At 48.9% G+C, this 25,428-nt stretch overlaps 7 protein-coding genes across 7 annotated transcripts; 1 reads left to right on the forward strand and 6 right to left on the reverse strand.

Moving 5' to 3' along the window:
• Positions 1 to 58: 58 nt before the first annotated feature.
• Positions 59 to 1,945, reverse strand: T069G_11126 (FAD binding domain-containing protein; the record flags this gene model as incomplete). Its single annotated transcript, XM_056178331.1, has 5 exons — positions 59 to 324; positions 381 to 782; positions 831 to 1,168; positions 1,253 to 1,326; positions 1,631 to 1,945. The coding sequence occupies 5 exons, from the start codon at positions 1,943 to 1,945 to the stop codon at positions 59 to 61; spliced, it is 1,395 nt and encodes a 464-aa protein (XP_056023205.1).
• Positions 1,946 to 3,698: 1,753 nt separating this feature from the next.
• T069G_11127 (uncharacterized protein) lies at positions 3,699 to 4,015 on the reverse strand (the record flags this gene model as incomplete). The annotated part of the gene is made up of 2 exons (XM_056178332.1): positions 3,699 to 3,791; positions 3,854 to 4,015. 2 exons carry the CDS (start codon positions 4,013 to 4,015, stop codon positions 3,699 to 3,701), a joined length of 255 nt encoding a protein of 84 aa, XP_056023206.1.
• A 3,707-nt stretch (positions 4,016 to 7,722) lies between these two features.
• On the forward strand, positions 7,723 to 10,251 carry T069G_11128 (uncharacterized protein; the record flags this gene model as incomplete). Its single annotated transcript, XM_056178333.1, has 3 exons — positions 7,723 to 8,201; positions 8,273 to 8,499; positions 8,573 to 10,251. The coding sequence occupies 3 exons, from the start codon at positions 7,723 to 7,725 to the stop codon at positions 10,249 to 10,251; spliced, it is 2,385 nt and encodes a 794-aa protein (XP_056023207.1).
• Positions 10,252 to 10,511: 260 nt separating this feature from the next.
• Positions 10,512 to 14,911, reverse strand: T069G_11129 (ABC transporter transmembrane region domain-containing protein; the record flags this gene model as incomplete). Its single annotated transcript, XM_056178334.1, has 9 exons — positions 10,512 to 11,210; positions 11,264 to 11,451; positions 11,508 to 11,623; positions 11,683 to 12,212; positions 12,281 to 12,456; positions 12,514 to 13,414; positions 13,475 to 14,411; positions 14,477 to 14,667; positions 14,768 to 14,911. 9 exons carry the CDS (start codon positions 14,909 to 14,911, stop codon positions 10,512 to 10,514), a joined length of 3,882 nt encoding a protein of 1,293 aa, XP_056023208.1.
• Positions 14,912 to 15,994: 1,083 nt separating this feature from the next.
• T069G_11130 (catalytic ligB subunit of aromatic ring-opening dioxygenase domain-containing protein) lies at positions 15,995 to 16,906 on the reverse strand (the record flags this gene model as incomplete). Its single annotated transcript, XM_056178335.1, has 2 exons — positions 15,995 to 16,809; positions 16,867 to 16,906. The coding sequence occupies 2 exons, from the start codon at positions 16,904 to 16,906 to the stop codon at positions 15,995 to 15,997; spliced, it is 855 nt and encodes a 284-aa protein (XP_056023209.1).
• Positions 16,907 to 17,649: 743 nt separating this feature from the next.
• T069G_11131 (amidohydrolase family domain-containing protein) lies at positions 17,650 to 20,556 on the reverse strand (the record flags this gene model as incomplete). Its single annotated transcript, XM_056178336.1, has 3 exons — positions 17,650 to 17,921; positions 17,970 to 19,299; positions 19,360 to 20,556. 3 exons carry the CDS (start codon positions 20,554 to 20,556, stop codon positions 17,650 to 17,652), a joined length of 2,799 nt encoding a protein of 932 aa, XP_056023210.1.
• A 2,614-nt stretch (positions 20,557 to 23,170) lies between these two features.
• T069G_11132 (uncharacterized protein) lies at positions 23,171 to 24,964 on the reverse strand (the record flags this gene model as incomplete). Its single annotated transcript, XM_056178337.1, has 1 exon — positions 23,171 to 24,964. The coding sequence occupies one exon, from the start codon at positions 24,962 to 24,964 to the stop codon at positions 23,171 to 23,173; it is 1,794 nt and encodes a 597-aa protein (XP_056023211.1).
• Positions 24,965 to 25,428: the final 464 nt, after the last annotated feature.

Here is a 25,428-nt window from a genome sequence, read left to right on the forward strand (position 1 = left end):
GGGGTGAAATGATGATGCTTTCATTCATTCAAATGACCATGTATAATATCAGAAAGCCTTATGCTTTTCCAACGACCTTTAAGAGGATATCTTTGATATTGATCTTTTCTTCAGCCACCTCATAGCTGGAAGACCTCCAAGCAACGAACAAGTCAGGACGCACCAGAACTACGTCTCGCTCCCATATCATTCTGCAGTGAGTTTCATCCGGAAGATGAACCTTTTTTAGAGGAATTTGCAACTCCTCTGCAGTAGCAGAAAATTTGTCCGACTGTTCACCCGATGTTGTGAAGTCAACAATAGTGAAGCTCGGTCCACAAAGATCTAAAATACTCGTTTGTCCATCATTAAGAACAACGTGTGGCGCTCGCAACTCGCACCGGACTGACGAGGTTCCGCAGAAGACGTATCATTAATGATAACCGGAGTGTCTCTGTACCGATGGCCCAGCGTGATGCCCAGCTGCTTATGAAGCCAGTCTCCAAGCATGAATTTTTCCGCCATTAAGCGTCGCGCCTCACGTCCTTCTTCTGAATCGGCAACGAGCTTCTCTTGTTCGTCTTTTGAAATGCTGCCGAATCGGGGAATCACAATTTCCGCCATCGCTTTCCGAACCATGTCGATATTTAGCTCCGCCGCAGATCTGCGCTCCTTGCTGTACGATGCTAAGAGGGCCTCTCCTCCCCAACCATGTACGTTTGCGGCAAGCTTCCAGGTCAGATTGAAGACGACATTGATACCCGAGTTCAGACCGTGACCGCCAGCAGGCGTAAGACGATGAGCTGCGAAGAGTCAGCAGGATCACATACTTTATGCTAGATTTCACCTACCAGAGTCTCCGCAAAGAAATACTCTCCCATTTACCGATCGAAAGGAGTCTGCAAGAGCGACAGCAGCTTCCCATCGACTGATTACACAAACTTCGTCTACTTTGACGTCGGAGGGCTGTCCCCAGCCCCCAAGTTTCCTGTTGATAAATTCTTCGACATTGTCGCCTTCTTTAAGATCGTTATCGGTGGTAACGGGAATCTGCATTGTAAAGGTGTTTTTGCCGTCTTGGTTTATAACCACAGCTCCGTTTCCTATGTAAAGGTGCCAAAACTGGCCATGCTTCGATATCTTCGCTGTGTCATTTGATATAAAGTGAATCAATAGCATATTAAGTGGCCTTTGCAAACATCGTTAGTGTTAATAAGTTGATTGAATGACAATGAGAAGAAAAGAACTATATTATCATTAGACGTGCACTTACATCCCTTCCTTTTGCGTTTCAATGCCAACTGCGCCTCGAATCCTACTTCCTGCGCCGTCGCAACCAATGACATACTAGGATTCGATGTTGGTTCGTTTGTCACTGGGATCTACAATAGCAGAGTAGACGCAATCTTTGGTCTCTTCGAGTGTTTCAAACTTGTGGCCCCAGTATACATGCACATTTGGTAGTCGTTCGACGACAGACTTCAAGACGCGCTCGTACACTATTCCAGATAGTCTCAATGGCAGCTCAAGTGAGACTGAGCCATCATTTAGCTGATTTTCTTCTTTCTCTTTATGCTTTGAAGAAAGGCCTTCCTTTTCATCGCATCAGATTTCTTTATCATTCCATAAGATCAGTTAGTGTTTCACTTACAATTTGGGCCATGTGGTGGCTATCTCTGCCTAGCCCTGTTGCATAGATTTCGTTAAAGCCGTGTGTCATTGGTACACCGCTTGATCTCAAAAGGGAGGCAAGGCCAACTTTTCGATATATCTCCATCGTCCGTTCGTGGGTGAGGTCCATCTTGGGAAATTTGGTCGTGAAATGGTTTCTCTCAACAAGAATAGTATTCACTCCCAGCATTCCCAGCTGATAGGCAGTAAACAGGCGCACAGGGCCACCGCCGACGATTAACACATCTGTGCTAAGAACAGTGAGAGGGTTTGCCAAGTGCGTAGTAGACGACATATTTTGGTGAACCGCAGGCTTGTGGGGAAAAAAGCCAATATACAGAATATCTGGTGTTTTCAATAATAGAAAAATCTAAGCTGCTCTAATTGTACCAAACTAACGGAATCAATATATAACTCGATGCGAACCATATAATTCCTAATCCGGTAGCCCTTCCGGTGTCGTATATAATGCTTTGATAATACATCCATCTTGATACAACCATGTTGTGGGTCATGGCTACATTTTGGCTGGGCAGTACCCACAATGCATAGTTATGTTATTTTGGCAGATATGTCAGCTTCCCCTAGTCCAACACAAAACAAGGCCCTCAATGCGAGTATTTAGTGGGCAAAATGAATAATAAACTATGGTCTGTTTGCCTCAGCCACATTAAGGAACAGATCAGGAAGAGCAGCCACAGTACGATAGACCACCTTTCGGTTATTGCCCTCTGATCCCTTCTCTTCAAGCATTTCAATCTGTTTCTAATTCTGCAGTCATGTTACATTAGGAAACAGCTTTAATGGAAGTAAGCCAGTCTTGGAGATCTGCTTCGTCAACCCATTTCAAATGCTTTATAAATCATTAGAAAGCTCTAATTAATGGCTGAAATTCTCCAATATCGATGTAACTTGAATCATATACAGAGAGACACAACCATGCAGAGACGCAAAGCTTGTATGATGTAACCGTGTGAATCCGCTAAATGTCTAGGGGGTGTGGTAATTTGATATGTACTTCTGTTTATATAGTATTACCAATGGATGAAAATAGCACTCGTACAATTACGATGATAAACCCCTCGGTAGAACGACTTGTGCTGCAACTGCGAACTACACTTTGATTTATGAACCAGGAAGGTCTCAAATTACGTGGGAAGGCAAGCTTTTTTGCTGATACACTGCTCACATAATTTGTGGATACCGAGATGAATGTATAGTAATGCACAAAGGAAAAATTCTATTGGCAAGAAGCGCGAGCCAATTATGCGCGGAAGTTTTGTTTGATCGGTGATATAAGCTGATTTCTCTCTTCCAACATGTCATCCTGGCCGGCTAAATAGCCGAGATAAACGACGATGGAGAAACACCTCTGGCATTACACAGTCGCTCCATATTTCTTCTGGCTGAAGCTATCGTTCTGATGAGCAAACTTCAAAACACCCGATTCTCCCGTTTCTACGTATGTTTATCATGTGCATCAATTTGGTAATACGCACCTATCATCATGCAAAGCTCTACTCTCGTGGCTGCTCTGTGTCAGACCATCCCTTTGGTTATGACGTAGCTAAGATAAAGCATATCATTTCACTTAGAGAGCAAATGGGAAGCTTACCACAGTGCTTACTCCAGTATACTTCCTGGACCCCTAGACCCTTACTTAAAAGCTCCGTGTAGCTCGTCTTGCTAAACCAATGGAAGAATGGTGTAAGCAAGTTAAACAGCTAGCTCAAGGATTATCAAACTAAGGTAGTTTGCAGATGCAAGGGCTTGCGGGTAAGACCAGGATATAAAGACGGGCTTTTCACAGGTAACGATGCATAAGGTAGTTGATTTACTTCAATTTCTTGTATTCATATAGCTATAGAGATACATCGCATTCAAAGGAGTGTCCCATATTTGTGTAATATTTGTGTAAAACTTTATGTCCAGGATTGATCTGCAAGACAATGACAGGCCACGAAACGTCTTAGCATTCAAAAACTCTAAATCTCATGCTTATCCGGTAGGCTTTTGTAAGTAGCCCCATTGGTCCCGATTTGATGCATTTATGGGATGGTGAAGTTGGGGGGAACGCAGTAGGGGCTGCCATTCTGCTTGTCGAACTTGCAGATAGTCTTGGGAGGGCAGGTGCCAGCAAACTATCAAAAGATTGGTTAAGACTTTTTATATTCGACTTGACGATGCTGGAGTGAATACTTACCACCCACTGACCGGCAGTGCTGCACACTTGCCAACCGCTATCGTTGGGAAGGCAAGAGTATGTAGCGGGCTTGCAGCCGTGAGGAGGAGGAGGAGGAGGAGGGTGAGGGCTGGCAGTAGCCAGGGTAGCGAGGACGGCAAAGGCAACGGCGGTGAACTTCATGTTGAAGGTTTGTTTTGAAAGGTGGTCTTGAAGAGGTTGAGTGATTGGTTTGAGTGCTTTTTGTCTTGAGATCTGAACGAGAGGCGAATGCTTGCTGGGGTGATGCTGGAGAAAAAGTCAGGATCTGGGGCAGAGACAGATGTCTTTATATACCCCAAATCTCACACAGATCTGCCCATTGAGACTCACGATGGGAAAGAATATCGGTGAAGTCTTGGGATTCGATGCCTAAGAGAATCATGTGTGTCTCAGGCAAGGGGACGTAGGTGGCTGCTTGATCCCTTCGTATCCTCGACGCTATACGAAAAGCCTCATGCTTGAATACGAAGTGACGCTTACTTTTGACCACTTACAGCTACCGCTCATTACTCACTACCTCCGACGTACATGAAATAGCTTCACTTGTCTCAGTCAGGCCGTGCCACCTGTCTAAGCTAACCCGGACTACCGGCCAATGCCATATTCCCATGTCTGATGATTTTAAATTTGCACACTGTACCATCAGCACTTGGATGATGGAGGAGGACAAGCATTCCAGGTGAGCCAAGCTGCGAATACGAGAGATCGACGGACAGTGAGAATAACGGCTAACTCCACGGTGAGTGAGCGACATCCGACACATGCAGACGACGGCCAGTGCAAAAACGTTCTCGGCTCAATCCATACATAGCCTGGGACTCCGCCAGCGCCATCGTTTCTCTCCCCATTGAAATGCCAACTGTCCCGCGCCTCGGGATTCGTTAAGCAGGGCAATGGTGCGGCTGAACGCCACGGGTCACATCCCTTTGGCTGGAGGCCTAAAAAAAGCAGCATTAGCTGCCCGCCACTAGGCACCAATGAGAAGAAAGAATCACCAAATCGATTTAGTTTCTGGCTGTCATCGCAGCCCAAGAGGTCCTCAGCCCTACGATGTCAAGCTGGTCTTGTGATTGACGTCCAAAATACGGTGTAACCAAAGCGTAACGAATATTGACAATGTGCGGGTCATCGGACGTTACTCTGGGCTTTGTCTTTTCCGGTCTGTCGGCCGGGAGTCTCAGCCCATACTTTCCGGATCCTGCAGGATGGCTTTTTCTGACAGACGGCTATGCGGATGATTGGCGCGTTTCTAGTGGGCGCCATTTATTCCCGTTTGTGGAGGCGGAGTCGCATTTTCATTGTGCTCTGGACGGCTTTGGCCGAGTCTGGAGTAATTGAGTTTCAACTTCTGGATCTCAAGTGGCAATGTCTCATCAGAGAAGTAATCGAGGAATGCCTTTTCCCCGTCTCAGCTTCTCCACGGCAGAGACAAAAAGGGCCGACCGTCTTAGCCCGCAAGCCCGCAAGCCCGGAACGCCATGGAGAAGCTTTGAATCTCCGTTTGAACGAGACCGGCGAAATAGTAATTGCCACAATTCCAAGAGGTCAGTCAGACCGGCTCGACAAAGCAAAGTTTTTCGAGATTTTCTCCGTGCAATCAGATGATTTCTTTTTACGACTTCAAAATTAGAAGCGTGCACGCAGCTGCCTGGCGAGAACTCAAAATGGCGTTCACAATGAGGAGATGGCTTGTGGAACAATTGGCAAGGCTAAAGGATTGTGTTGCCACAACATTGATCCTATTACTCCGTAGTCAGTGCACGGATGAAGTAACTGACCGACGAGAGCCAGAGGATCAGCGTAACCTCGTCAGATTCCCTCAAATTATGCCTCATCCTGGGTGATATGTTTACTGCCGATCCAATTCTTGGGTTGCCTCTGAGCAAGCTCAGTAAGCTTAGAAGCGAACTTAATCGTACTGTGATCGATAAACAATCACACTCTCTAGTTTGATGTGTCATATTCAAAGCCAGCTGAAAAAGCAGTGGGGGCGAGTGTCTCATATCGTCTCACTTACAATCAAGCAGACCAAGTAAGCTCTGGTATTGACGATCTCCAGGTGGGTCACGGAGCGCTCCGAGATCGATCAGCTGACCTTGCACCTGAAAGATGGAGTCGAAGGGAGTCTGAGATTGAAACAAAACATTGACGAGCTGAAGATCCATGTTGCAGTGTCTCCCTTCAGCTGCAGGAGGATGCCTTGTGCTTCCATCACCAATCAGATGGTGCATATGCCCAGATTATATAAGCGTTCATGTTGTGTCTCTACAAAGAGTAACATTCCAGAAATTGTGTTGGTTGGCATACTATGTACATTGTACTCGTATATATGTATTGTATTCTTCAGAGGGATGGCTAGCGTGACGACGAAAAATGTAACCTCGTCATCGTTCATACTTGTGCTTTATCAAAATCAGCGCGATGATGCACTCAAATGGGGCAGTTCCCTGTACATGTCGCCGCAATGTATGATGCGCATTGGATTTTTAAATACAAAGCATTTCACTCTGTAATTTTTTGGTGTAAAAAGATTTACTATGTGCACGTTTGGGGTAAGTGTCTGTAGAGGGAACTGTCACAGGTATATATGTAAGAGAGTCATTGATTCTTCCTATTTACATATATCTATATATGATAATTAAATAGGCGCAGGAAGCATTTACAGCTCGGCTATTATGAAAGAATCCTGGGGAACTTTTTTATACAAAAGTTCTATAGCTAGCTTTTTGCCATTGCAAATCCATCATCGATTCCAGCGTGCTGCCTCAAAGTTGAAGTCTATAATTTCCCTATCCGCCGGGTTTATTGACTCAACAGAGTCTTTGGTTCGCCGATGCACATGCATAACCCAAACCCAAAATCTCCCTAGCGTATCAAGCCATTATGGCTCATGGCAGCAACAGGCATGCTTATTGTAAGATCCAATCGCAACGGTAATACATGTCACTCCCCTTGTCCCGCTGCTATACCGACGGATAGGAGAAAAGTGCCGATCCTTGAATTACAACGGCAAAAATAAGGCACCAGAAACAGCCTCGGCCAATCAGTGCGGCTTCTCGGGATGTGCCTAATGTTGCGGATAAAGACGGCTGGTGTGACCAAAGTTGCATCACCGGTGGTGCTCTTTAGCTCCCATTGCTTTATGGGGTTTTGATAATACTATAATTTAGTATGGAGCACACGTGTATAGTAGCATCGAGTTGCCTCTCTGCCGTGTGGCTGCGGGGAAATCTGGGGAAGCAGGATGAGCATTAATTAGTCTCACTCCACCACTTGTTCATTCAAGAGACTCTACCGCCTCATCGAGCTCAATTCACAAAGGACAGGACGGCTTAATTATCCGTCGGTACACGGTCGATATTACTATAACTCAGCTTTGATCCCCCTTTTGCGATTCAACCGTCGCTTTCGCTTCTTCCTTAGCTCTTCCATACGTCGTTGAAGATTGTTCATCGCCAAGGAAATATCTGCAATGTTACATTCTGCACCCCGCAAAAACGGCCCGTTATGAAATGAAAGGAGCGCTCTGACTCGGGCTGGATCGTCTCCAATTAGGCTTGAATCATCATGAAGCGCATGCTTTGAGATTCTACCCTGACGATGACAGCTCTGACACGCAGCAGAGCTGTACCAATTGGGAATAACGTCGACTAATCGACAATGCGACCCTGCTGCCGAACAATTTTCCCGCCGGGAAGAGCCCAAAGGTTGACGATCATGACCCCGAATGGAAGGCACGGGTAAATCATCAGCAGCTCATCACGATTCAGTATATATAGGTCCATTCACCTCCCCGTCTCTCCGATGGCCTTGGATAGAGAGACAAGCCTCTGGCACCAACCGCAACAATGGGCAAGCTCAGCCTCCGAGCCCTCCTCGTCGGGCTTCTGGCCTCCAATGCCTCGGCCGCCCTAGATGGAAGCCGATATTTATGGTATACATCTCCCGCCACCGAATGGGAGACTGGTGTCCTTCCCATTGGAAACAGTCGCCTCGGCGCGGCCATCTTCGGAGGCGGCAATGAAGTCATCACCATCAACGAAGACACCATCTGGGATGGTCCGCAGCAGGACCGTATCCCTGCGGGCGGACTTGCTGCGCTGCCAAAGATCCGTTCTCTGTTGATGGCTAACAATTTGACGGACGCTGGTAATCTCGTCGAGAGCGCAATGTACCCAACCAGCTGTTGTGAGAGACAGTTTAGCTATTTTGGCAACCTCAACCTCAACTTTGGCCATGGAAGCGGTATATCAAACTACATTCGCTCGCTTGACACGCGCCAGGGCAACTCTAGCGTGTCTTACACGTTCAACGGTGTTACTTACACGTAAGTATTCCGCATCTGACAAGATGAGTCTATTGGTTGCCGTATTTGCTGCTGACACACCGCTTCTTCAGTCGTGAATACGTTGCCAGCAACCCAGACGGCGTTATCGCAGCTAGATTTACATCAAGCAAGGCTGGCGCTTTGAGCGTATCCGCCACGTTTTCGAGAATCAGCAACATCCTCAGCAATGTCGCATCTACTTCCGGCGGTGTCAACAGCGTGACCCTGCAAGGAACCAGCGGACAATCGACCAATCCCATTCTCTTTACCGGCAAGGCTCGCTTCGTAGCCAGCGGAGGTAACACACCACTCTCTCTGTGTAGTATGGGTGAGACGAGGTTGTTTCAAATACTGATTCTCGTAATGTTTAGCTACTTTCAGCGCCTCCGGTGGTACTCTCACCATTACTGGCGCAACTACCATTGACGTCTTCTTCGATGCCGAGACAAACTACCGCTATCCTACTGCCAGTGCCCTCGCAGCCGAGGTCGACAACAAGCTCAACAAGGCCGTGTCCAAAGGCTTCCAGGCAGTTCACGACTCAGCCATCTCCGACGCCTCCGCTCTTCTCGGCCGCGCCAACATCAACCTCGGCACCTCTCCCAATGGCATCGCCAGTCAATCAACGGACCAGCGTGTCAAGTCTGCTCGCAGCGGCTTCAACGACCCGCAGCTAATCACTCTCGCATGGAATTACGGCCGCCATCTCCTCGTTGCCTCGTCGCGCGATACCTCAGCAGCCATCGACATGCCCCCCAACTTGCAGGGTGTCTGGAACAACGCAACTTCGGCGCCTTGGGGTGGAAAGTTCACCATCAACATCAACACCGAGATGAACCTGTGGCCCGCCGGCCAGACGAACCTCATTGAGACGCAGCTGCCGCTCTTTGATCTTCTCAAGGTCGCCCAGCCGCATGCCCAGAATATGGCCCAGAAGCTGTATGGCTGCAACGGCACTGTGTTCCACCACAACTTGGATGTCTGGGGTGATCCCGCTCCGACGGATAATTTCCCCTCGAGCAGCATGTGGCCCATGGGAGCGACGTGGCTGGTACAGCATATGATGGAGCAGTACCGCTTCAATGGCGATCTCAACTTCCTCCGAAACACGGCCTACCCTTACCTGCTTGACGTCTCCAAGTTCCTCCAGTGCTACACATTCACGTGGCAGGGCAACCGAGTCACCGGTCCTTCTATCTCTCCCGAGAACACTTACTTTGTGCCCACCGGCGCCAATGTCGCCGGCCAGCAGGAGCCCATGGACATGGCCCCTGAGATGGACAACCAGCTCATGCGAGATGTCATGACTTCTATCATCGAGGCCGCCGCCGCTCTCGGAATCTCCAGCAGCGACGCCAATGTCCAGGCTGCCACCAACTTCCTACCCCAGATCCGAACACCTCGCATCGGATCCTATGGCCAGATCCTCGAGTGGAGGGCAGAGTACCCCGAGACCGACCCCGGCCACCGTCATCTCTCTCCCCTGTACGGACTTCACCCAGGCAGCCAGTTCTCACCCCTCGTCAACAGCACTCTCGCCGCAGCTGCCAAGGCCCTTCTTGATCACCGCGTCGCTAGCGGATCCGGTAGTACAGGCTGGAGTCGTACCTGGCTGATGAACCAATACGCTCGTCTCTTCTCTGGAGCTGATGTTTGGAAGCACATTCTTGGCTGGTTCGCCACTTATCCTACTCCCAATCTCTGGAACACCAACGGAGGATCCACCTTCCAGATTGACGGCAACTTTGGCTTCACCAGCGGCATCACCGAGATGCTGTTGCAGAGCCAGACCGGAACCGTTCATCTGTTGCCAGCTCTCCCAGGCTCCAACCTCCCTACTGGAAATGTCAGGGGCTTGTTGGCCCGAGGAGGTTTCCAGGTGGATATTGACTGGCAGAGCGGCAGCTTCAAGAATGCCACCGTCACGTCTACCAGGGGAGGCCAGTTGAAGCTTAGAGTAGGGAATGGACAGAGCTTCAAGGTCAACGGAGCTACGTACACCGGACCTATCGGTACAAGCTCAGGAACAAAGTATAGCATCACCGTCTGATTGCGTGATGGGACGCAGTGTTGTAGTATTGGCTTACCGGCCTTTGAAAATATTGAAAATAGTTTTGTGCTGCCTCAATCGGGGCACAACTGCATATAGCACATAGTTTGTTTCAAATGAATTTCTCGTTCTGATTTAATTTCCATCGTCACTTGTATCGTGAACTTTGTCTTTGTATAAGAGTAGAATTGTAATATGTGTATAAGTTACAAAAATATATATCCCAAATCTATAAAAGCAAGAAACAAAAAAAAAAAATCTCATCCGTCTAAATTCTGCGCCTCGCACATCTTTCTATACATGCCGCCCTGCGCTACCAAATCAACATGCTTCCCCATCTCCACAATCTTCCCTCCGTAAAAGACACAAATCATGTCTGCATCTCTAATTGTCGACAGCCTATGGGCTACCGCAATAGTAATTCGATCTCCTTCCTTTGCTGCCTCGGCCAGCGCGCTTTGAACAATCTTTTCGCTTTCGGTATCCAACGCGCTGGTCGCTTCATCGAGTAGCAGGACTTTAGGGTTGCGGATCAAAGAGCGAGCAATTGCAATGCGTTGACGCTGACCGCCAGAGAGCTGTGTGCCATTTGGACCTGCAGCAGTGGCGAGACCGTCAGGTAACGAAGACACGAAATCCCAAGCATTGGCGGCGCGTAAAGCCGCCTCAATCTTTGAGTCCGAAACTGTGACTTCCACAGTAGATTCACCAGAGCCGAGAGTCGGGTCATCAATACCGAGTGCGATATTCTCACGGATGGAGCCTTGGAAAAGAGTTGGTTCTTGCTGCACCAGAGAGACAACCCGACGGTATAGTCGCGGGCTCAGCTCCGTTAGCTTATCGCCGTCAATGCTAATGTTTCCTGTGGAAGGGTCGTAGAACCGCTCGAGCATGGCTATCATGGTGGATTTGCCGCAGCCAGATGCGCCAACAAGAGCGTAAAATTGGCCTTTTTGAATCTGCAATATGTTAGACGACGGACAGCGACACTCTTAGCTGCTCGTGTACATACCTCCAGATTGATACCCCTCAACACAGGTGCCTCTGGTCGCAGGGGATACGAGAAGTGGACACTGTCAAGGGCAATTGGGCCACCAGACTTTGGACCTTTATCCGTATTATCTGATGTTTCTTGCATAATTGGTTGGAGTTGATTGAGCCAAAAGATGTAATTGGCCGCGTTTTTGCCCTTGGTGATACCTAGACACAAATATCAGTGACCAATTCGATGTTGAAGAAGGACAATGTTGCCTTACTAGTTGAAAACTGAAATAGCTGCGAAGCTGCTTGGCCCGAGAAAAAGACACCCAAAAAGGTGACATAGAAGTTATGCATACTAGTCTCTCCAAATGAGACAAGGCGACATCCATACCTAGACCCAAATATCAGCATTCCATTTGTCACCCAGATCGTCGGTTATGTGCCACTTACCAGAATCCCAAGGCAAGGAAGAAATATTCAATGCACTGTGTGAAAGCAAAGCAAATCATCATGATAGACATTGGCTTCACCGATCCAACAATCGCCTGGTCCAACTCATGAGTGTAACTATTGAGAACCGACTCCTCAATAGCCAAAGACGACACAGTCCGTATAGCAGTGACGGCTTCCGAAGCTATAGCTGCACTTCTCGACTGTCGCGCTGAGATGCCGTGGTCGAGCTTTACATCCAATCTGATCTTGAACCAGCCTGATCCTACCATTGGGGGCAAGCCAGCAAAGACAACTACCAGTCCCAGCTTCCAACTGTACGCGATAGCCAAGATGCTGCATGCGGTGATGTTAAATACAGCTACCAATATCAGAGCAATGTTAAAACCCATCAGCTCCAAGATGGCTTGCGGATTGGCGTCAACGCGACTAGCCAGGGCGCCGATGTTGTTTTCCGGACGATCGAAGAACTGAAGATCTTGGCGCAGCATATCATTCAAGCTTTGGCGTCGAAGTTTGTGGGATAAAGTCTAATAGTGCGTCAATCAGCACTGAAACAATGAAATCGCCGATATCAAAAAAAGAGAAGATTACATACCTGAGCAATTGCATTAGTAGCATATCCTAGCACCCCGTAAAAGATCAAGCAGCCCGCCGCCAAGACAATAAACATGGCAGCAAAGAAATTGCCCTTTTTGGTCATTTCTGAACCAGTCAAAGTAAAGACATCAATCGTGCTAGACAAAAGAATCGCTTGGCCTGGAAAGCCAGCAGCTATCAAACAGTTAGAATTTTATCTCTTTGCCATTCTAAATCTCGATCATTACTTACCTCCTCCAAGGCAACAAAGAACGCAAAATATGTATGCCCACCTCAGTTCTGGGTGATCAACCACGAGTTTCCAGACGACGGACAAGAATCCCAGCTTTTTGTAATGCTCATAGTTGTCCCTCTCTTTCTGCTGCTCAAGGCGCACTTGATCCTTGGTAGCGTAACGGCTCAAGCTCTTGACAAGATCAGCCGGATCATGTGCTTCTTTTTCGTCATCTTGGTCCTCTGATTCGGTATCCGACTGGTTCTTCGAGACAGCTAGATCCTGTATGCGCACTAATTGAGCATAAGTTCCGTCTTGTTTCATTAAGCCAGCATGTGTTCCTTGTTCAATAATCTTTCCTTTCTTCATCACAACAATGTTATCAGCCTTGCGAATGGTTGCCAACTTGTGAGCGATAACAATTGTGGTTCGCCCTTCAGAAGCTCTATCAAGGGCCCGCTGGACGATGCCTTCAGCATGGGGATCAAGCGCACTCGTCGCTTCATCGAGCAACAAAACCTTGGGTTGAGAAACGATACTCCTCGCAATGGCAACACGCTGCTTCTGACCTCCAGAGAGCAAACCGCCTCTCTGTCCAATCTGTGTGTCATAACCATTTGGCAGTTCCGAGATAAAATCGTGCGCGAAAGCAATCTTGGCAGCTTCTTCAACTTGGGCCATCTTTTCTTCTCTAGAGGCATGCTCCCACTTTGTGCCGACCAGACCGTGGGCGATGTTGTCAAATGCCGAACCCTGGAACAGCACGGGCTCTTGCTGGACTAGTCGAACATGTTTTCGAAGCCAATTAAGATTGAGTTCATTGATTGGCTTGCCGTCTAGCTTGATGACTCCAGACTTGGGGTTGTACCAGCGCTCAAGGAGGCCAACAATCGTGCTCTTTCCAGAACCACTTTGACCCTGTACAGCTAACGTTAGTTATTTGATCCAGGCAAAGGTGAGAAATAGGGGAAAACTGACCACCAAGGCTGTAACTTTTCCAGCAGGAACAATCAGTGAAAAGTCATCCAACACAGTAATTCCAGGCCGAGAAGGATATGCAAAGTTGACATTTTCCAGTTCGATATGACCAATGACTTCCGAGGGCTTGTCTCCAGATTCATCAAATGGATTAATGCTGGATTGCCTGTCAATGAGCTCAAAAAGCTGTGCAGCGCCCGACGCTGCTCTCGCGAATTCGATGGAATAGGGAGCCAAAGCCGTAATGCTAATAGTCGCAATCGTCACGGAGAATAACACCGTGAAGATTGTACCTGACGACTTAATCTCTCCATTGGCAAAAAGATGAATGCCTTGCCAGAAAGCAAGCCCAAAGCCCAGATACATGATTGTGTATTCGATCGAGAAGAGCGCCGCGAACCAAGGTGAGAGCTGGCGTCCATATTTGTGAGCTTCGCTCAAGTACTCATCGAACTTCTTGACAAGCCTCGATCGCATCTCAAAGGCATGTACAGTTCTCGCACTACCAAGGATTCCTTCAGCAAAAGCGTTGCCTTTGGCGTGAGTGTCGAAAATTTTGGTTTCGATGCCTGCCTCACTGATACCAACAAACGCCATAACGACTATCGTAGTCGGCGCAATGCAAAGGCAAATGAGGGTTAGCTTCCACTGAGTAACGAACGCAACGATAAAGGCAGTAACAAAGGCAGAAAGTCCCTGGAACGTAAGACCAAGCTTCTCCGCAATGCCGCCCTGAATGAGCTTTCCATTGGAAGTTGCCTGCGTCGCAATCGATCCACTGGTACCGAGATCATAGTAGGCAACCTCTTGGCTCAGCGCAGCCATTAGATATGCATGCCGGATGTTTCGAACGATTCGATAGGCGTTGTATGTCAAGAGGACGTTGTACGCGTAAGACAGGACAAATCTAGCGATGCCGAGATAGACAAAGTAGAGCCTTTTCATAGTGTCAGCCCCACAACAAACAATCTTCGAGAGTTTAGATTCAGAGGAACAACTTACGCCAGCTTTGCGGAATCATGGCGGAGTTTTTCACCACCCGACGCGGGATCGATGACGAAGTCGGTGATGGTCGTGACAAAGTTTCCAAAGATGAGATTCTGGAGGGCAATGCCAGCTCCAGAAGCAATTGCAGCGAGAATCGAAATGGCCAAGATGATTTGTTCATATCGCCCTGTATATGTGAAGATTCTCTGAATTCGTTAAAAAGACACAGTTAGCTGATGTTAAAGAAGGTAAGATTGAACGCTTCGAAGATCGGGAATTGTCTTTCTTTTTCCCCAGATTGCTTACCAGATACGGACTTCCAGATTTCTTCTCGCTCGTCGAGGTTTCACCCTCTTTTGCAATTGGTACATCTACACTAACATCCGTCTGTTCAACAGCATCTGAGCTTCCGCTGACAGGCACGGCATGCCTCTTTTCTGAGACAGCCATCTTCAACCCGCCAGTTTCGTCTCCGACGTTGTTGAAGCAGTCGTGAAAAGGTGTAGGCTAATGTGGTAAGATATACTAGCCTCTTTTACCAGCTTTATCTTTTGGTTGATGGAACGTTAACATGGAGCCCCGTTGAGATGTATGTCAGGCAGTTCAAGTTCAACTTATAACGAACCGCTCATCTGAGGCCTCGTACGTGTATCTCATCCAAGTCCGCGTCGACAATGCATTGTCAACGGCAGACTCCTGCTCCGACTCTTTCATGAAATCATGGATTCTTGCTCCGCTCCGCATCCGTATCGGGCGATGCAACTTTCGCCCTCGGGCTCCGGTGTTTCGGGGTCCGCGGGCCGAATCGCCAAGGGGGGCTGTGTTGAGTCTGATTGGTTCAGTTGATTTTTCCGAATCTCTTCCTGATTCCTTCCAGGGCGATGGCCAATAATAGGTGCCAGTACTCTGTAATTCGACGCAGATTTGCTCAGACATGAGACAAGACATACGTATTTCTGCGCTTAGTAACTCCAGGGCTACGAAAAAGAGTACGAAGCACTTGACTAGAGGCAAAAGGTGGCTCCACGTTTCCACCACGCAACTTTAATCTGTTGTCTCGTGAAGAGGGCAACTTACAAACAACAAATCGCAGCATAAACTCGCCATGATCACTTGTCTTCACTATGCTGACTACATATCTAGTACCTGCCTACTTTATGCATTCAACACCCCGCTCGTAATCGTATTGCTGCAACGTTACGCTTCACGCTCCTTCGAGCATACTGCATGTGCTTACCCTGGAGTAAAATGGGCGAAGACATGCGAATATGAACTTGTAGACAAGAGTGTTTAGTTCAATTGCTCTTTATGTATTGTAGTCCGAGTCATTTGTTTAGAAAACATTTCTGACGACACAAGATCTTGTAAGTCGTGAGAGACTACCAAGAATTATGAATACGAGTGTGGCCAATACAAACATCAAGGATGAGATCTCCAAGGAGTATAAATCAATAAACTCTAATACAATGCCTTCATTCGATCTCAATCTTAGTTGTAATCGCTATTCCCTAAAACATCAAACATTCTCCAAATCTAAGCCACTGTCTCCGCCCCCCAATAATACGTATTGATCCCGCTCCCCATATAAGTATCCTCATAAACACCCGCCTTCTCTCCCTCCAGCGCTGCTCCAGCACACACAATCAACGGCATGAAGTGCTCTCCCCTCATCGGCGGATGCATGTCATTCGCATGAGGAAGCTGTCGCCATCCCGACACCCTCCGCCACCTCTCCTCCTTGCTCTCCGCACCAACCGCCTGCGTCAGCGCGCCGTTCCACTGGCTGATCTTGTTCTTCCACTCATTCACTTTAGCAGGCGACCCGGATCGCAGCTCAGAGTAAGCCTGGAAGTTGTGCAGGGAAGCAAAGCCTGAACCGACAACGGCGATGTTATTCTGGCGAAGCTTCGACAGTGCGGCTCCCATACGCAGGTGCTTCTCTGGATCCTCCGATTCCAGGACGGAAACCTGTACGATGGGCACGTTGGCGTCAGGGTTCACCAGTAGCATGGGAACGAAGACGCCGTGATCCCATCCTCTCTCCCCATCGAGAACTGATGCGAGGCCCTGCTCCTCTAGCGCAGCCTTGACCTCGCGCGCAACCTCTGGCTGGCCTGACGCCGGATACTTGAGCGAGTAGGCGGCCTTGGGAAAGTTGTAGTAGTCATAGTAGAGCTCGTGAGACGCCGCAGATGAAATGGTCGGGTTCTTCGTCGACCAGTGCGCCGTAACTAGGACAATGGCACGGGGCTGCTCAGGAGTGCCGAGCTTGAGAATCTTGGGCACCCTGTTCTTCAGAGAGTAGACAATGTCCTTGTGAGAAGGGTCACCAAGGATGGGGAGGGGACCTAAGAGCTCTCGTGTCAGTCAATCATGTAAACACCAGACGATGAATGAAATCTCACCTCCGCCATGTGAGAGCGCAATCACAGGAGCCACAGTCATTGTAGCTTTGCGGCTCAGAAAATACGTTGAAGCGTATCGAAACAGTATGACTAGTACAACCAATCTGCCAACCAAGGCAAAGAGTCTTTTCAATAACAGTCTCATCAAATTTCTGTGCCGACACAAAACTCCAAATCAACACGGTCGGACCTTGGCCCTTTTATCTGTTTTCTTTCCCTCCTGGACGTTGAGCTGACGAAAGAAATGAAAAACTCTAAAACAAGTCAACTTCTAGAAACTTGAGGCCAACGTGCTTCTTCGCCTCAATTTGCTCCTTGTGATTTGCGGCATCTTCGCGCCTCGCCCCGCTTTCGCCTTTCCCCCATGCGAACTTCCAGCGGGTATCTTTTGCAAGCCTCAAGGGAACTTTGATGAATAAAAACCGCCCGAACTGCGCTTATTAACGACCGAATGTGCCCGTTGGCCAATCATCAGACGGAAGCCCATCTGATAGCGCGCGCGCTGGAAATAGGGCTGGGCCGTAGCCGCGCGTGGGAGGCCGAGTTAAGCTTCAATATCCCACATGGAAGCCGCCGATCTTTTTTTCGAAGCAGTGCGTTTATACATTTGTCATGCTGATTCCATCGTCATCTGGCAGTGAAGCTGGGGGTTCCACTGGAGCTTATCAGATCTTTTGGAATCGCAAAGAGTAAGCACGTATAAGGGGAGGAGGCTATGTGAAATGAACAGCGGCAGTCAAAACCGGTATGATGTTATCTGATTTGCATGTATTCTACATCTGTCTACTGGAATACAGCCACCTTGTCTCGTCCGGCACCAACGGCCTTGATCCGCGATCCAATCTCTAGCGGACTTCCTTCGCTCACAATGAAATGTCCCTTTGTCTGAGCCTCTGGCAGCTTGCCTCCAAGAATCTTGTGCACATTTACGCTGACGAGATCAAGCGCCGACTTCTCGGTCAGTCGGCCGTTACCGTTGTGGTAGGCCGTGCCGGCTTCGAAGCCCAGGTCGCGCACATACCAGTCTTCAGGCAAACCAATGGCGACTGTAACACCTGCATCGAGCAGGTAATCGATGGTCGTGCCATTTGACAGTGGCGCACCGGGAAGTGAGCGACGTTGATCCCAGTTAGTCGGATGGGCTTGAAGCGGGAGCAGGATGACGCCGACCTTTGCGGCTGCAAGCTCTGTCGCAACAAGATGAGACTCTGAACCGCCAAGAATGGCCAACTTAATCTTGGAGCTGGTAAGCTCTTCGACCTCGGATTTGATTCTCAGTGCAGTCGCGATGCCATCGGCATTGTCAATTGTCAGAGCCAACACAGTCTTTCCGGCAATGACCTTTTGCAAGTTGGCCAACTCAGAAAAGGGGTCTTCAGCTGGCTTGTCCTTGGAGGCAGCGGCCAAAAGCTTGCTTCGCAACAGACCAAACAGCTGGGAATAACTGCCAAGGCTGCGAGAGCTAAGGTCAAGAGTGTAATGCACAGCCAAATCTGCGTCGAATATAGCACCCTTTTCAGCAACCGTTCTTGCCGCAGTGAGGAAGCCAGCAGAGGTTCCGTGATGGGATTTGCCGCCCAAGAGTTTCGGTGCTGAAATACCCTTGGTCACGCCGTATTTGGCGGCAACGTTGAGCTTCTTGCTATCCAATCGAAGCCCGTCGACGGCACGAGAGAAGGCAACCGGGTTGGGTCCGTTGTCCGTTACATCTTCTCCATCAATATCGTTCAATCCGATGGTGCCAGCGACACCGGTGAATGAGTTGGTAAGATAGCCATTGGTTAGCTCGACATGTACCTTGGCAGCCTTGGCAGCCGCCTCATATTCGGAGCTGCATGGGCCGATACAGGCAATCTTGCCTCCAGAGACAAACACATCCAGAGGCTTGTCGTTGGACTCCAAAATCTCATCGTCAGACAAGAGGACCTTGGTGATGCCATGGAAAACGACATCTTGAATCTCGGTTGGCTCTTCGATGATATCAGCCAGCGCCACATTAGGCACGACGGGCCCCCCCGTGGATTTCGAGAGTTCAACGGGGTTCTCAAACTGCGCGGTGCCATCAATCCAAACCTGCACGGGGGTAGCTCCGACGCTGAGAGGATCGCTGTCCCAAACGACAATATCGGCATCGAAACCTGGCTTGACTTTTCCTAGTCTCTTTCCGAAACCAAGCAGCTCTGCAGGCGCGCTGGTCACGGCAGAGAGAGCGGCGTGATAGGGCAGACCGTAATGATAGCCCTTGGCGGCCTCAAACAGGACGTGCTGGGCATTGAGGACGGGGTTGTCGCTGACATATACCGTGGTGAGATTGGCGTCGTAGAGATACTTGCCGGCGTGCTCAGACGCTACGAAAGCCTCAGTCTTGTAATACATGTTGTCGGCAAACAGGGCAGATGCGGGTGGCCGGCCTCCCCACGTGCGTTTCAGGATCTACAATCAGTTACCAGGGTCAGACTTTGTCACATCGAAAGTGTATCTGAATTCACGTACCTCAGTAGCTAGATAGGTTTGGTGAGCATGGTGGAAGGCCCGAATAGCGAACTTGAACTCGTTTGAATGATCTACCATGGCCTCGAGGTCGGGAATGGTGTAGCAGTGGGTGTTGATATGGACCTGACCACGAAGAGCTGCGGCAAGGGACTCCCAATGCAACACCTGTGGCAAGTACTCGTCCATGTTCTCAACGCCAATGGCATCGGCCTTGTCACACCAATCATCCTGGCGCTGGATCAGGGCGCGGGCCTCTTCAAAGGCGTGTCGAAAGTTGTAGCTTTCGCCCATACGGCTGGATGGCCGCCTGTCGATGCCTCCGTGCACTCTCTTGGGGTTCTCTCCGCATGCCATTTTCATGTAACGCCAATTGCGGTCCGGGTCAGCCAGCATATCTTGCGCGCTAAATTCTTTTCGACCGTCTTTGGGGCCAACAGCATGCTTGATGGGATAAGCTTCACCGCCCATGCTATTACCGGAACCAGGAAGGATGAGCGAAGTGGTGACGCCGCCGGACTTGATGACTTCAATCTGGGGATCCAAAGGATAGAAGGCATCAATAGATCGTGCCCATGGAGTGATGTCGTCGGAGACTTCATTAGTATCGGCGTAGCCACGCAGGTATGGCAACGAGTCGACGCCAGCATGGCTGTGCATGTCAATGATGCCGGTGGTGAGCTGACGCCCTGCAGCGTCAAAGATTTGAGTGTCTTGTGGGAGAGCTCGTGACGAGATGTGAGATTCAACCCGTTGAATGAGGCCATACTCCAGCAATACGTCGCCCTGGATCCATTCCCAGCCCTTGCCGGCTCTGGCATCGGCCTCACTTGTGCCCTCGACAGGCTCGCCAACCCAGATGGTAGCGTTCTTGATAAGGGTTGGCTTGCCACCCTCGATCCATCTGGCGTTCTTGTCTCGTCCTAGACCGATGGGATCTTGCGGCTTGTGCCTGAGCTTCTGGCAGGTCTGCAGGTCATCGTTGAGCTTGTCTAGCGACAGCAGCGGCCCTTTGGCGTCCTCTCTCCAGATTTGCTTCCATTGGCCAGCCACCAGGAGTGTTAGACAAGTGGCAGCGAACAGTTTCAAGACGCGAGACCGGCGAAATCCAGCGCGGCGAGCGCGGAAATGCGCATCTCCAGACGCTGGCAGTGGCAGCCCCGACGCGCTGTAGGGGGGAAGACGGGCTTTTTCGTCCATGGCTCTCCCAGTCCTTTGAGTCGCGACAGAGGAATGGGGGATGAGAAAGACAAGAGAAAAGAAGAAGAAGAAACCAGAGAGTTGAAGATCAACTCCTTGCACGGAGTTTGTATGTAATCGCCAGCTTCACCTCTCTATCAATTCCATGTTCTGTTTCATCCAAAGATAAGAGCTCCAGCTCCGAGATAGGTCAAGTCCGCTGCTACTCGCGGGCTAAGCCGCATTTTGCAGCAATGGGCGCTGGATGGGGCCGACCCGGGCCTATCAGACTCGCAATAGCTCGCCACAGCAGCGCCAAAAGTTCCCGTCTGCAGGGGCCTTGCGGGGTAGCAGGTGCTAAGGCACAGCGCTAATGCCCTGTATCACGGCCAAGGTGGGGCCTGTCCTCGATGCCATCATTTTCGTCATTCATGGCATACATTCCACTCACACCTCTTGAGGCTACACGGAGTATTAGGTACAGTTCCATGGATGTACAAAAGGGAGGCAAGTGTGGTTAGATTGTCGCTTATGTGTACAGTAATGGGATGTTTGATAGTACTCTATGGAGGACATCAAGGTCCACTGTCTAACACTAGACATAGGCATTACTACAGGACGTCTGTGTCAGCTTGGGGCAGCCCCGTCCAATACACCATCAGTGAATGTACATGCACATATATGCATGTGCTTGATGCATGAAATAAGTTTTAGTAGCTGGTAGTTGCATGGCCAAGGGGCATGTACTCCCAGATAGATGGCATTCATTATAGACATATTGTGTATACTCCTTCTATACGGCTGACTCGGTGTAAGTGATCAATTTGTACCTAGGTAAGTTAAGATCATGCACTCATGAACAATCCAATTCAATATCTTCAGCTATCCTACTCATTGTATCAAGAGATGTTAAAGTCTATATATCTTCGTACTCGATTAGTTGTACAGTAATGTTTAAAGCTGTCGCCATAGAAATACATACATGTACCTTGCTAGGTACATGTATGTAAGTTTGCAGATTTCCGTAACATAGGTGCAGAGCCCACGTATGACTGACAGGTCAATCATAGAAGAACGGTAATTCTTACTCTTTAATGAGTAATACTCATGCTCATCACTTAGGTCCAGCATTTCGTAAGGATGTAACATACACCCACATATTATGCTGTGGTGGCCCTGCGCTAGCTGGAGATCAATCTCAACTGCTCTTCAATTGAGTTGTGCAATCGCAGATCTGGCAGCCAGATTTGGCATATAGACATCATCTTGAGGCGAAGCAGGAAACATTCCTAAAGTTTTGTAAAGATCAAGTCGTTTTATGGAGTGCGACACATCCGATAGTTTGCCTCTTTCGTTCTTGCTATCACCAGAATCTCCCGGATCTTTCGGTCTCTGCCAAGGCCCAGCGTATCTTTGAGGGACCAGAATCCCGCTTCATGAGATATTTCCGGCGAATGAATGCAAATAATGCGGACACATGTAACAAATTCTTTTGATATCGTATTTGATACGGCAGCAAGACTCAGGAATATGTCAGGCCATTTCGTCGCCCTGTCTTACACCGACAAACCCCGCTTAGCTTCCACTCCGCTTTACAGTGAATACTGGTCTCCAGTCACAAAGTTTGACTTGCTGTCCAATTGGTTAGTGTCTAAGTCGAGCCAAGAAAGATAAGCTGAGTTAAGATTCCAGAACGCCCAGTGGCGGTAGGAATTACGGCTTTAAACTGGTCGTAAAACACCGCCTCCTGGGCGGTATCCACTGGATGCAGTTTATAAAACATACGAGGAGACACAATATGTTTCTGAATCAAGACCACAAGTCTACTTGCCATCTGGCCAGAATCCCATACGAATACTTCCCTGGATCAACTTACATACGCATCAACCAAAGTATCCATCTACCCCCCGAACAGTACCAAGATGTATACCGCAGCACTCTAGAGCCTATTCTTTTGGCTCGACCAGGCTTGATCTTGGCCATGGCCGGCGTTGTCACTGCAAACACAGATCAACAGAGTCCCACTGTAGTTTCGTTGGTCAACTGGGAGAGTGTGGACGCCCATGTAGCGTTCATCGCGGGTCCGGCGGCAAAACCTTTTTTCGAAGCTTCAATGCCTCTTATGAGTGCAGCGCCTACCGTCGAGCATTACGGAATCAGTGTCCTACAGACGCCTGCCGTTGAGAGCCGGTACACACGTTTGTTGAAAGCTACCAATGATAGCGACAGGAAACTCTTGGCAAGAATTCACGAAAAGCATGTGGCTACTGAGGGAGCAGACATGGCAGCAATTAGCGATTGTGTGGAGGATGCATCTTTAAGAACATTGATACTATTCAGCAACTCTGACAAGTTTGAGGCGGCGGCTGATGTCTCGGTTGGCAGCACAAGCATCAAATCCTTGACGATCGAGTGGTATGCGAGAGGGGTGAGGAGCGAATAGCATGTCCTAAGTTATGGATAGAGCTATCAGCGAATACATTTGGCGTAGATAATTCTACAAAATAATTCCATTCAAATTGCATCCATAGATCTCCATGCAGAAGTCTCTTTGTTGTATTCGATGAACCATACTAATCATCACATCACATCACATCATGTTTACCCGAATATATAACTTTTGTGTTGCATTGCTTTACATCTCTGTCGGATGATATCCGTTTCTACATCTATCAACGAATCCAGGTATCCTCTTATCATAGTACCCATCACAAGCCGCTGCAACGCAGCTCTCAAGTCTACCAAAATAGAACCTTTTCCCCGTAAGACCTGGCCCATAATGGGCATATTTTGCAGAATTCGTCATGATTACCTTTGCAGTTATTGGAATCACCGGCTCTCCAATCATGCACCAACATGTGTCAGTTATAATCTGAACTCCAAATTGTTCCAGCTCTTCAACAAGTCCGGCTTGACTTGCCAGTCCATAGGTTGCTCTTCCGCATGTCACCATGACAGCGACTCCATGATGCTTTCCCCGCCCTTGACACATATTTGCCAGTTTTCTCATTTCGGCGAAAGAGAAATGCGGGTTTCCGAGTGAGATGAGGTCAACAGGTGAATCGTCTTGTGCGCTGTTGAGCGTCTTCCAAACCGATTCGAGCTGCCTCAAATCAAGATATATGGATTCTATGCCGTCTCTTCCACCAGTCGCGTCCTGCAATGTGGCAGCTTCTGGCGTCACACCAACGATATGAAACATTGGAGCACTTGCCATGGTGGCAAACGCCGCCCCGAATGCTTTAAGATCATCTGTTGAGGGATGAAAGAAGTCAAGTCCTACAATAACCGGTATGCGATTCCCAGCAAGTCCGCCAACATAATATCCCAACAACGGATAAAAAGAATCGTCAACATCATCTTCCCGAAGAACAGGAAGCTCAACGCAAAGCAAAGCCCGCCTGTTGCTCTCTATGTGTAATCCTCCCTGTGGCGCGCGCCCCGTCAGCGCAATACATATGTCCAAGAAGTCTGGATACTTCATAGTCTTCGCCCCAAGAACGCTATTAGCATATACAACGGCATTAGACTCCGCCCACGCAACTTGATCGCCCTGCTTAGGTGCGCTAGGAAGCAGATAGGGGGCGCAGGTAAAAGTCGGCAGTGCACCCATGTCTGTGTAAGCTGTGGCCAATTTCTCCGCCGCTTCACCAAATGTAGATGCAACGCCCTGAGCGCGCCAACGCCTTTGATCCACGGATATCGAGTTGAGGGTGGTGGGAACCGAGACCTTGCCTCCCCAGTCACGGAGTCTTTCTGCGAAGCTGAGCGATCCCGGTCCCGTGTAAACACAGCCATCTATATGAACTTGTGTGACGTCTATCAGCTTACAGGCTCCTTCCATAGCAGCCATGCGTAAGATGATTCGCATGGCAGCTTGAGCTGCTTGGCCATGTAATCCGCTAAGAAATGCATGGTCTTTATCAGACAACTCAATAGCGTAGCCAAGTGTTATATCCAGAGCCTTTGTAGCAACGTGCTCAAAGCTTTGTAATGCACCCTCAAGCTGTACTTTCGCAACTGTGTTTCCATTCACAACCACATAGTTGGCATCCAGCAGCTCTTCAAAGTCTTGCGTCTCTAAAACAACAACCGGAATAGACTTGTGAAAAATCTCTTCCGCAACTACTACCCCAAGAGTAAGGATGTCTTCCCTTCGCGAGAATATCAGACCCTTTGGCCCTCTGCCACTTAGCAACAGCTCTAGCAACACCCCGCTGCCGGAACAAGAGCCGCGACCACCGGGAATGGCTAGTATGGCATCTTGGAGGTGTTTCCCGCTTAGTGGATGATGATGGTCTATGACTTCGCTTGTCAGCGGATCAACACCTCCCCAGAAGCTCAGCTCAAGGTTGCTTGCGACGAGCGGGCCAGAGGCGCTGCCTTGAACGTATGCAGTTCCATGGTACAGCAACTTGTCTTGAGTCATTTCAAGGTGCCTTTTCCTGTCAATTAAGCATGAGGTTTTAATTCGCTCAAGGTCTGTTTTTAAATAGCATTCTTCAAATGATGCGTGCGTCCTCGACGATAGGCAGATGGAACCTATTGTGAGTTAGACAAAAAATACTACAGAAACTCGTCTTTCCCCGGAAAGATAGCCAGAGAAGCAATTGCTTGTGCATAACATAGGTAATGGTTGTCAGATTAGGAATCATTCGCTCAGCATATACATACATTCAAGTCCTCCCATCAGCTGACAACCTCCTTATTTATTGGGGGCCAGCAGGTTTACGCGGAATATCTCAGCTTCCAATCCGACGGTGTTGCAAAATAACAACGTGAATTTGCCGCCCTAAGTTTCGAGTTGGCCGACTCATGTCCATCCCCCTCCCCGTCGGCCCACTTTGCCGTTGTATAGGAACGGAGTGGCCACCAGGTCATCGGCCAACTATT

The sequence above is a fragment of the Trichoderma breve genome (genome assembly GCF_028502605.1).
Source record: "Trichoderma breve strain T069 chromosome 7 map unlocalized scaffold00008, whole genome shotgun sequence".
Classification (NCBI taxonomy): Eukaryota; Fungi; Ascomycota; class Sordariomycetes; order Hypocreales; family Hypocreaceae; genus Trichoderma; species Trichoderma breve.